The 12351-nt window shown below is 47.3% G+C and overlaps 1 protein-coding gene across 1 annotated transcript; it reads left to right on the top strand.

Annotated features, from left to right (window-relative positions):
• Positions 1 to 1831: 1831 nt before the first annotated feature.
• Positions 1832 to 12051, top strand: ipo9 (importin 9). Its single transcript, XM_037489980.2, has 24 exons — positions 1832 to 2141; positions 3909 to 3970; positions 4071 to 4157; positions 4232 to 4433; positions 4539 to 4627; positions 4774 to 4860; positions 5099 to 5218; positions 5498 to 5598; positions 5899 to 5957; positions 6036 to 6187; positions 6300 to 6398; positions 6874 to 6980; positions 7101 to 7240; positions 7423 to 7585; positions 7980 to 8206; positions 8461 to 8609; positions 8693 to 8821; positions 8933 to 9208; positions 9291 to 9457; positions 9986 to 10119; positions 10227 to 10346; positions 10569 to 10682; positions 10813 to 10895; positions 11230 to 12051. Exons 1-24 carry the CDS (start codon positions 1982 to 1984, stop codon positions 11338 to 11340), a joined length of 3138 nt encoding a protein of 1045 aa, XP_037345877.2. The 5' UTR covers positions 1832 to 1981; the 3' UTR covers positions 11341 to 12051.
• Positions 12052 to 12351: the final 300 nt, after the last annotated feature.

Below are 12351 nucleotides of genomic sequence, written 5' to 3'. Positions count from 1 at the left end.
ACACACACACACACACACACACACACACACACACACACACACACACACAAACATCCTTTGCGCCCCTGCTGCTGTTACACAACTACTCAATACCTGAAAATATAAGGTTTAACTTAGGAAATCACAACACAAAAGGACACAAATTTTACCTGGAACACACACACACACACACACACACAAACATACTCACTTTGACGCTCCAGCCCTCATCAGTCCCTCTTCCCTTTCCACAACGTCGTCCCCTCACCATTCGTATAATTCGCTCACCTCCCCCAGTCCCGCTTTAAGTACTTCTGTCTTTATTTTACTGCTGGACTATTATTCTTGTACAGATTGTAAAATGTATTATTTTGTACAACTTTATTGAAGAAAAAAAAAAAACTTGTAGACGATCCCTGTGCCTTGATCACGACTGTACGTGTAAAAAAAAAAAGAAAAAGAAAAGAAAAACCCGAGCTAATATGTAAGATATGTTTCACTGCGCTGTACAGCTGGACGGGTCCGTCCCACCTGGTCCGTGCTGGCTCGCCCCTTGTGGGGAGGGCTGTCGGGGCGGAGGCCTTTTCGTCTGTGGCTTTAATTACGTGTGTCTGCTATGTTGTTGTTCTACCTCCCACTTCACATTTGTTCGTTCCTTAATTTGTCTGTTTTGCTTTGACACTTTGGTTTATATAAATTTGAGATTTGGAAGAAAAATATGAAAAAAAGATAATCAGTCACACCACCTTAATGCTGTGTAGAAAAAGAGACTGGTCCATAACACAATTTAATATATAAAATATATTTCTGAATTTATATTTTATATATGTACTGTACACGTATAACTCCTCCTCTGTCAGTAGCGTCTACATGTTCAAGAGTTGGGGATTCTGGGTGCAACGGGATGGGTATTCATTTGGGGTTTTTTCATTTTTGCTTTGACTCTTTTGAAGAAGAGAGGAATCCAGTTGCAAAACATTGCTTGTTTCTACATAAACCAAATTCTTTTTGCTTAACCAAGAAGAAAAGGTTGTGTTAGTGCTTGGTTCCTTCCTAAGCTGAGTATTTTAGATCTTTACATCACTCGTACTCTGCTGCCAGTTCATTCGGTGCACTTGTCTTAAGTTATGTTTTGACTCCACTCATATCATTGAGTATATACAGGACACCTCTCTGTAAAATATATCATATATTAAAATTAGGTTTATTTATTTACTTACAAAACCAGGCCAGTGCTTCCTCTCGCCTGAGAGTAACTAATCCCTGATTTTGAAGTCACATCAAACACAGCTCCCTTTTCACAACAAGATTCACTTCATGGTATCACCACGGCCGTGATATGCAGGGCCTTATTTCTCAAGTCTCCCAGAGTTGGATTGTTTCAAATAATGTTTATTAGTCCCTATAATTTGAATGAGTATCATTATTGAAGGTAATGAGAAAAAATGTTCGGCCTATATAAATGTTGCAATGGATACGTGAGGTTGTAGTCCAACCAGACAATATATCCCAAAGCACTCAGACTGGCTTATTCTGAAATATGTTACTGATATAATATGAAAGATCTAATTACTTACTAAGATGGACCAGCTTGGTGCCATTGGTCCACCTAACCCCCTTGGAAATCTACCAATTACTGAATACTTGACGTTAAAACGAAATTTCCAACGCATTCTTCGTAGCGAATTGAATTTTATTTTGAAAACCACATATGTAATCGACGTGACGTTATGTTCACTTCGGTAAACGCGGTGTCATTTACCCCCCACACCACAAGAGGGAGTCAGAGTTTAAAAACAAAGACAGATCCTACAAAATATATAAATATATAAATATATTTAAAAACACGTGGGGCGAACCGGACGACACTTGTGCTTCCTCCCGCTAAGCCCCGCCTCCACGTTTCCGTGCATTGGCGCGCTTCGCCTCCGTGGCTCTCTGCTCCTCCCCGGGTGGTGTTGGTCTAACTGTGTAGCGGGCTGCGGGTGGAAACACGTCAGGGATGAGTGCGGCCGGTATTGCTCGGTCCGGTTCGGCCGCTGGCCCCGTGCAGCAGGGGCTAAAAGAGGCTCTGATTGAGACGCTGACGGCCATCCTGTCCCCGGTCCAAGAAGTGCGCGCCGCCGCGGAGGAGCAGGTCAAAGTGCTCGAAGTGACAGAAGGTGAGCGGCAGTTTGACGGGAGTTACCGGCGGCCCGCTCCCTCCCCGGTGCCCTCACTCACTGACTCACTCACTAACGGCGGGGGCCTCCTCGGAGGCAGCGGCTGGCTGCCGCCCTGTATCCGTGCTAACTGTGGCTCGGCTGAGAAGCAGCTAACGGTGGGGGGACTGTTAGCCCGGGAACTTACGTTAACTAACTAACTAACTAACTGACTGCCTGGGCTCAACAGAGGCCCGTGTATACAGAAGAACCCGTTGGGGGGGGGGACGTGGATGTGCTCGGACTGACGCGGTGTTCCCAGGTCACCGTGTCTCCGCGGGGATCTTTAACTTCCGCCGACAGACCCGTTAAGCACGTGGGGAGGTGAGCGGGTGGGTTCGAACGGTTCGTTTAGCGTGCCGTTTAGCCTTTGAGTGACGTTGTCTACGGTAGCTAACGTGTCGTCACCGACCGGAAGCTCCTTTCTTGGTCTCGAGCCCATTGGCCTTCAAAACATAATTTTGGAGCCTGCAGGGGAAAAAAACTAGCAACAGATGCTCAGGCTTTATTCACCTGAACTCCTCCCCCGACGTTTATCCGTAATAACATCCACGGTAATGGGATGCCAACCGACTCCTAAATGTCCTGTAGGTAACGTTGACGTTCCTCTCTGAACTTATTATTTGTTCCACGGTTGTTATGGCAACCCCAGAACGCCCCGTGACAGCACCTTGGTGCGGGAAAGACGAGAGCTACTGTCCCAACGTCCATGCATCCATGAAGTACTACTATGGAGTAGTCTTATAGAAACACGAACTGCACCATGTGCACCGCTGACCACAATGAGCTCTCCTTCTGCTCCCTGTCCCAGTTATGACAGCAATAAGGGTTTCCACAGGTGTACTCCCATTTGTTATAGTTAGATATGCATCAAAACTAAGACATTGTGTGTGCGATTTAGTTCCAATGTGAAACCAGTTGAGTATTTCTTTCTTCATGGCAAGGAAGAAGTTAATCAAACTGTTTCAAACTACATCTTTTGCAATTTCATTAAACAGTGGCTTAAGCGGCCTAACTTATGTTGTGAACACCTTACATAAAAGTGTCAAAATAAAGCCCATAGACCTGATATTAACGGCATGCCTTATCTGAACAATTTTTATTGTCATATAGAGCTCAATGGGGGCAGATGGATACAGTAACCGGCAGCTGTCGCTTTTATTCCCCTGGACTTCGCATTGTCTGCCCCCCTCGTGCCCCCACTGAAAGGCTGATTGCGGACAATGTCTGCCGGTGCGGCGTCGCAGCGAGGCCGACCCTTTCCCCGGGCCCCTCTCTAAGGCAGACGCTCAGTACGCTTGTCAGCACTAACATTGTCTTCTGGCGCCTGATGTCACTCTTGGTAAAACCCAGAGAGAGCTGGATCAGAGCTTGGTTTGACATTCTGATCCTGAGCTGTATTTAACACACACACACACACTGTATGCCAGTCAGGCCACTTTCTAACCGGTGTACTCGGTACGCTTCGTCAGCGATGTTATTGGCCTTGGAACCAAACAGGATCAATGTTGTCATTGAGTGTTGAAAAAAGGCTCACTACTACTACACACCTCAACATTTGTAATATTTATGTCAGGCTAACAGTCTGTTCTTTGACTATTTGCTCTGACTTTCTTGGGTCTTTTAATGTCAATATAAGAAACAAATGATGCAAAGAACTTTAAACAATGCCTCCTCTGGGCCTGAATTCATTCTCATTTTGTCATTGCCCACATGTTCCTACTGTAGAGTTTGGCGTCCATCTGGCGGAACTCACAGTCGATCCTCAGGGAGCGCTCGCTATCCGTCAGGTGAGTGTCAAACGGTAAACCTTTTGCAAAGGAGCACCCGCCCGCAGGTGTCCATGTCAAACAAAGTAATGGATGGCGCTCTGCGGGCCTGTGTTTGCAGTTGGCGTCGGTCATCCTGAAGCAGTATGTTGAAACTCACTGGTGTTCCCAGTCGGAGAAATTCAGGCCTCCCGAAACTACCGATCAGGTGAGCAACTATAATTTGGTCATTGGCTGGTCAAATACTTTGTTTTCTGAAAAACTCCTTGTTCCCCTTCCCAGGCCAAAGCCGCCATCCGGGAGCTGCTGCCCGGCGGTTTGCGGGAGGCCATCAGCAAGGTGCGCTCGAGCGTTGCGTACGCCGTGTCGGCCATCGCCCACTGGGACTGGCCCGAGGCCTGGCCACAGCTCTTCACGCTGCTGATGGAGATGCTGGTCAGCGGGGACGTCAATGCTGTGCACGGGGCCATGAGGGTCCTCACAGGTATACGATGAGATAAACGTACACGGACCTCCTTTTTACATAAAACGTGAACACTAGGAGTGTCTTTTTGTTTATTTAACAAGAGCAATTTATTGTCGAATCCAGAGTTTACTCGGGAGGTGACGGATACTCAGATGCCGCTGGTGGCTCCGGTCATCTTACCTGAAATGTACAAGATCTTCACCATGGCTGAGGTATTGCCACAACTTTTATCTCTACTGGTCTACGGGGGGGAGGGTTGTGGAGCATTTTGGTCCTACGCAGTGTGTCACTGTTCTGAAAGCAGTGGAAAAATTCTCCAGGTATTTTAACAATCTTATGATCATGTAACTGTTTTCAGGTGTACAGTATTCGCACGCGATCCAGAGCAGTGGAGATATTCACCACCTGTGCCAACCTCATCTGTGCTATTGAAGAGCTTGAGAAGGTGAGACGTGTCATGTGAATAATCACATGATAGATTTAGTTTGAATTATCTTTTGTCAATATTTTATTCTTGATTGAACTCTATTTTGGCATGGAAAAGTTTCTTCTAATTTTGTTTCAGTTGATTATATTCTTTTAGAGCCAGAGATGCAGCAATCCCCCTTCGATCAGCTGATTCAAATGCACACACGATGGTTAACTAATGACACTTTGGCGTTTATGTGTGTGTGTTTCTCCAGGGTGCAGCGAAGGCGCTCATCTTCCCCGTGGTGCAGCAGTTCACGGAAGCGTTTGTGCAGGCTCTGCACATGCCCGATGGACCCTCGTCCGATAGCGGCCTAAAGATGGAAGTGCTCAAGGTGAGAGACGTTACGGACCAGACAGTCACCGAGGAGTCTTGGCGTCACCTTCTAATGTCTGGGATCATATGTTTTTGGTTGATCGTAAATTGATTTGTAGTTAAATTGTACTGAAAAGTTTGGCATTTATTTTATTTATAACTGGGGTGTTTGTGCCATGCAGTAGTGTGTTAGTCACATTAGATTTATCCACTCAAGAAACCACATGAGAACCGTAGTGTGTCATTATGAAACTGAGCACTTGAATTCTTTTTTTTTTCTTTTTGTCCTCTTTCCCAGGCGGTAACGGCGCTGGTGAGGAACTTCCCCAAACCGATGGTTTCCTCCATGCAGCAGATATTACCCATCGTATGGAATGCGCTGACTGAAAGTGCAGCTCTATATCCTTTGTCGTGACAAACTGGGGCATCTAGTCATTTGTTGGCAAATCAAAGCATTGTTTATGTGAAAATAGTATAAATTGCGGTTATACTTCTTGGCCTTTTGGTCACCTTTTCAAACCACTAATTTAAAACCTCACTGCAGCAGCTCCTTCTGCTCCATGGACGTCACAGTCTTACTCAGACTTATATAAATAAGACTGTTAGCTCTACTAATAATGAGAACAAAAGAAAATCCTGTTGTAGGAGTAGTAAAGGAGATCGTAACGGTTTCTGAGTATTCCTTAACCACCTGTTCACTTATGTGAGAACAGAAGTCAACTACACAGAAGAAGTGGATGACCCGGTGGACTCGGATGGTATGTAGTCCTGCTCTGGGGAGTTTTTCCTGCACCTCGAAGCACCCATTCAACCTTCTCCTTGGCTCCTCTCTGCAGGTGAGGTTTTGGGTTTCGAGAATCTGGTGTTCAGCATCTTCGAGTTTGTGCACACGCTGCTGGAGAACAACAAGTTCAAGAGCACGGTGAAGAAGGCGCTGCCCGAACTCATCTACTACGTCATCCTGTACATGCAGATCACGGAGGACCAGGTGAGCAGTGTGGACACGGTCGCATCAAATAGCTGTCCAGTGGAATGCTAGATCGATGGAATCATGAGATGTAAAGAAAAGAAAAAAGATGGAACCCTTTTTGTCTCTTCAGATCAAAGTCTGGACTGCGAACCCTCAACAGTTTGTTGAGGACGAGGATGATGATACATTCTCCTACTCAGTCAGGATCTCTGCTCAGGACCTGCTGCTGGTGAGATAAAAAACAAACATATTACTTATTATGTATCTTATTGTGGACAAAAAAATCCTTAAAGCCTAAATAAAATAAGTTACTTCACGTGTATCGTATATAAGAGTTTCCTTAAAGGTGCAGTGTGTCGGATTTGATTATACACATGAAAACATATTTGATGAAATATTCTCTCTCTGCCAATAAGATGCCCCCAATTGCTACACTCTCACTTACATCCCCCTTTATCTGTGGGGCTTCTGGTCTAAAACCTCTTTTCCCTCCTATACACATGCAGCCTCCTGAGGCCTTTGGCCAGCCACGTTGCCGTAGTGCCTGAAAAGCACTTTGATTATTTTTTGTCGTATTGAGCCGCAGTACGCTGCACGTAGAACAGGGGTCATAAAATATTCAAAGTCTGTAATCGCTCCGTAGCCTCTCTAGTCCAATCTGGAAGGGTTGCATAATGGCGGTGACCTTTGACCTCTGCTTGCAGGCCGTTGCCGCAGAGTTCCAGAATGAGAGCGCCGCGGCGCTGGCGGCGGCAGCGACCAGACACCTGCAGGAGGCGGAGCAGGCCAAAAACAGCGGCAATGAGCACTGGTGAGGTGGAACTCTGTCCACGACTGCGTCTCAGCGTCTGGTCTCAGGACCCTGCCGACTTCCTGCTGTTTTATCGCCTTTTTTAAGTCGAGGAAAAACATCAGTTTTTCTTCAAACCAGGTGGAAGATCCATGAAGCCTGCTTGTTGGCCCTTGGCTCCGTCAAAACCATCATCACGGAGAACGTGAAGAACGGCCGTATCCAGTTTGACATGCACGGCTTCCTGGCCAACGTGATCCTCGCCGATCTCAACCTGCCAGGTGAGTCCCGAACAGGCCACACACGGTGTGTCATCAATGAAGGTTTTTTTTTTTCTTCATAAGGAACATCTGGCCACGACGACGTAAAGAATCTGTTCTTATCAAATTCTCCTATACTTGTTGTCTTCAAGTGTCTTTTTTTCCCCCCACTTGAGTCTCTTATTCGTCTCTCCTCTGACCAGCGGCGTCTCCGTTCCTCCTCGGCCGCGCTCTGTGGGCGGCCAGTCGCTTCACGGCCGCCATGTCCCCCGAACTCATCCAGCAGTTCCTTCAGGCCACCGTCAGCGGCCTCCACGACAACCAGCCGCCCTCGGTCCGCATATCCGCCGTCAGGGCCATCTGGGGGTGAGCAAGTCGTCCTTAATTTGTCCACACACTCCTCTGCGGAAGACATGTGATTTAAGACAGCGTGCAAGAACAGACAGGACGCGTCTGTGATGCATTAAGACACCCAGCTCGTCTCATTGCTCATGCGCAAAATATGAAACACCTAAACCTGTGCCAGAAAGCTTATGAACTGACATTACAATGGAATTGTTGTTGGTTTAAACCTGAGTTGTAGTTAATGGCAACGTTTTGGGCGTCCAAGGCATAAAAGTGTGCACTTGCACAGACCTTTTTTCCACATCACTAAATTGTGAATCAAACAATTCAGGTGACTAAACAAGCTGCAAAATTCATCACAAAAAACGAGTTTTGAAAGGCTCTCATCAGCTCCTACCTTACTCTCATTGTCCAGGTATTGCGATCAGCTGAAGCTGTCAGAGAGCACCCACGTCCTCCAGCCCTTCCTCCCCAGCATCCTCGAGGGACTGGTCCAACTGGCTGCCCAGTTCAGCTCCGAGGTGCTGACGCTCGTCATGGAGACTCTGTGCATCGTCTGCACCGTCGACCCGGCCTTCACCACCAGCGCCGAGAACAAAATCTGTCCCCTCACCATTGCTATTTTCCTTAAATATAACAATGGTACTGCTATAGCTCCTCAAACCATATCGCTTATGAGACCGCTGCTACTTTCACACCCTACTCTTGACTTCTTATTTCCTCCTTTTTTTTATCGGCTTTTATAGTATTTTAATTCTAATCATTGATCATCAGGATTACATTCCTTCCCCTCTTTAGACCTTTCAGAGAAGACGTAGACGTCTTAAGTTGAGAGACGCGTAGCTCTGGTCGGTTGGTTATCTCCTTTCAGGCCCCGCCTCCTCTCTCCTCCACAGACCCCGTCGTGGCGTCTCTGGCTCAGGACATCTTCAAGGAGCTGGCACAGATCGAAGGCTGCCAGGGCCCCATGCAGATGCGTCTCATCCCCACGCTGGTCAGCATCATGCAGGCCCCCCCCGACAAGATCCCCGCCGGACTTTGTGCCGTGAGTGACTGCTGGCACAGTGGCATTGTCCAAACGATACCAAAACACCCACAGTTTGACGCCATAACCTGTTTGCACCACAGACGTCGATCGACATCCTCACCACTGTCGTCCGAAACACCAAACCCCCCCTCTCGGAGATGCTGGTGTGCCAGGCGTTCCCCGTGGTGGCCCAGTGCAGCTTACGCACCGACGACAACGCGGTGATGCAGGTGAGACCCGACCGGGCTTGTTGAGACTCGTCCAGACACGAGCGCGATGGATTCACAGGCTGCGGCGTGGATCCTCCTCTCACTCTCCTTCTTCTTCCCCGTCCCCCACAGAACGGAGGCGAGTGTCTGCGGGCGTACGTCTCCGTCGCCCTCGAGCAGGTGGCTCAGTGGAGGGACGAGCAGGGCAACAGCGGCCTCTGGTACGTCATGCAGGTGGTCAACCAGCTGCTGGACCCCCGGACCTCCGAGTTCACGGCCGCCTTCGTGGGCAGGTTGGTGTCCACGCTCATCTCTCGGGCGGGAACGCAGCTCGGGGAGCAGCTGGACCAGATCCTCCGAGCGATTCTGAGCAAGATGCAGCAGGCCGAGACTCTGAGTGTCATGCAGGTGAGGGCGGGGGCCGGTTACTTGACGGACTGAGCCTGTTCCAGATGTGTGTGTGTGACCCTGGTCTCTCGTCCCTCTTTAGTCCCTGATCATGGTGTTTGCCCACCTGGTTCACTCCCAGCTGGAGCCTCTGCTGGAGTTCTTGTGCAGTCTGCCCGGCCCGACGGGGAAGCCCGCCCTGGAGTTTGTCATGACGGAGTGGATGAGCAGGCAGCACCTGTTCTACGGACAGTACGAGGGTAAAGTCAGGTCAGACATTTTCCTTTTATACTACTTTTTAAAGTGTAAAGCTAAATAAAATGAACTGAAGCTAAAGCCCAGGTTTATTTACAAGATAATCACATTGTTGACAACTCTAAATTAAAGCATTTTGTTAGTGTAGGTGTCCAGCTTCATGCCTCATGAACAAAATTAAGGGACGAGGGCCCGTGTCCATCCTCTTTGCAGCTTTTTACAAATATGTGCAACACTGTAATTGAGATAGTGGCTAGTTGAAAATCTGTTTTTTGGATGTGATTGCGCTGGTTCTTTTGAGTTTGTATCCTTATGGTTGAAATGCACCTATTGTGAGTCGTTTTGGATAAAAGCGTCAGCTAAATGACATGTAATGTGATCAAATAACACTTCCTAACTTTTTCTTTTGGAGCACCATTCTTTTTTTATTTGAATGTTCAACAGGCATTAATTGACAGTTTCATTTAAAACAAAAAATGTATTCCAACCTTGCCACATATGAGATGTGTGTCATCTTCTGTTTCGTTGCTTCTCTTCCTTCAGCACGGTGGCTCTCTGTAAGCTGCTGCAGCACGGCCTCAACACTGACGACAAACGCCTCCAGGACATCGTGGTGAAGGGAGAAGAGATCTACGGCCACGAAGACGGAATCCGCACGCGCTCCAAATCCGCCAAGAGTAAGGCAGCAGCTGGGAGGGACGCTTGAGTCTGTCCATGACGTTTTGTACACGCCAGCTGGCCTCCGGTGCTTTGTGCTCTTCACTGTTAAACTTCTCCTCCACAGACCCAGAGAGGTGGACCAACATTCCTTTGCTCGTGAAGATCTTCAAGCTGATCATCAACGAGCTGTCGACTGTAGTGGAGGCAAACACCAGCAGGGCGAACGGCGCCGACTGGAGTCAAGGTGAATACGGACAATGCAAATGCTTCCAGTTGCTACGTTTCAGTAGGTTTGTTAGGAATTTTGGCGTCAGCTGTTTGGTGCTGGTTGGACCCACTGGGACTGTTTAGCAGAGAGGTTTTCTCAGGGTATTGATGAAGTACAACATTCACTTGTCGGGTACGATTAAACTAAAGAATAGGACAGCAGACTTTTTTAATCTTCCGGCTGTCGATTTTGTGTCAGATTCCAGCGGCATGTGGGACGAAGATGAAGGCGGTGGCGGCGACGACGATGACGAGGAGGATGAGGGCCTCGCCGGGCAGCTGCTTTCTGATCTCATCTCTTCGAAGAAATACGGTAACAGCGCTTCCCCCAGTGAATCCGCTGCTCTGTATTTTCTCTCAAAGTCCACTTGTTGCTAATACTGTTACCATAGAACTTTGTTTCGGGTCACTTGAGTTTCCTGGTGTGTTTTTCTGTCTCTCAGATGATGATTATTACGAGGATGACGACGACGATGATGATGATGCGGATGCCTTGAAAGACCCCATCTATCAGATTGATCTGCAGGTAAACAAACTCTTACGGTTTTAGTTGCATTTGTGAATTTAGGGTGGTTCCGTCGTGGAATATTCATTTATTGTGATATCAAAATTTATGATGTCCACTTTCTGAAAATCGATCTATGGAATGAATTAACTAAATGTAAAGAATCCATCCTGCTCACTGAGTTTCCAGCATTGCTCACAATGGCCTCATGCAACAGAGATATTAAGGTAGTTGATCCTGGCAGGTTAATAAAAGGAAGGTCCCAACTAAGGAGAAATACCGGATTGTGCAGCCGCCCCCAGAACCAGCGACGTCCTTGTAACTGACCCTCACTGTGTCACCTGTCTTATCCCAGGCGTACCTGACGGACTTCCTGACGCAGTTTGCCCAGCAGCCGTGTTACAGCATGTTCTCGGGCCACCTCACCGCCGTCGAGAGAGAAACCCTGCAGTCTATAGGCCTCTAGCCCCGCCTCCCGCCGCTCCAAGACGCCTTCGACCAGCTAATCTCGCCCCATGCTGCCTCGTCGATGATGCCCCTCGCGATGAATTTGAAAACGGGGCGAAGAATGAGGAGAAACGGGATGAGGCCCCTGAAAGGGGAAGGATACCGGGTTGAAAGAGGTGGACATGCACTTACCCAGAACTCCCCAGTTTCTACGGTTTTTTTCGTGATTGGATGAAGGACTTTGCCGACGTTAAAGCGAGGAGGATGAAGATGTAAGCAACTGCCTATAGGTCAGTTCTTGAAGGTCAAAGGACATTTTAGCGAAATCACAGACCGGCCGAAAGGATTGAACAGAAAGGTCAAGGCTTAACAGTTGGACAGGTGAACCAGGAAATATGAACGGACTATTTTGCCACGTTCTATTTGTAACTTAGGCTATTGTTTTTTTTGTTATTGTATAAAGAGTAAAATTGCGACATGGAAGAACTCTTGGGAGAGAATATATGCTAATTGGAGGATATTTAAACAAACGACCATCTTTGGGGAAAGGAGAGAAACATTGGCTGCCTTATTCCAGAAAAAAAAGTTTCTGATAGCAAAATTTAAAGCTCTTTGGCCAGATACCATGTCTCAGGGTTCAGTGGGTATGTGGGGAAATTCAGTGTACCCATTGAAATTTTCAATGGAAAACATTTCTAAATAAAAGTCCCGATGGGACAACCTTTCCAGATTTCTCTTTTGTCTAAAACATGAAAGGGCCACTTGTAATGCAGGCTTTAAATGCCTTTGAAAAGTTGTTGTTTTACGAGGAAAGAAACCAAATCCTAAAAGCATACATGCATTATACACAGAATAAAGATTTAAACAAATTACTCAAAGTGATAGTGTTAATAATCAAAGTAAAGCTGGCTGAATTCCATTTAGCTGCCTCCGTTCTAGAGTTTGTTAATGTGTGTGTGTGTGTGAGCGAGCTCCTGGTAATGACTTTGCTGAGACACTTGAATACAACAGATATAATGTTGACCCTGTG

Source organism: Pungitius pungitius, chromosome 8 (genome assembly GCF_949316345.1).
Source record: "Pungitius pungitius chromosome 8, fPunPun2.1, whole genome shotgun sequence".
In the NCBI taxonomy this organism is placed as follows: Eukaryota; Metazoa; Chordata; class Actinopteri; order Perciformes; family Gasterosteidae; genus Pungitius; species Pungitius pungitius.
Note: the sequence above shows the minus strand (reverse complement) of the source record. Positions and strands in the feature narration are given on the sequence as shown.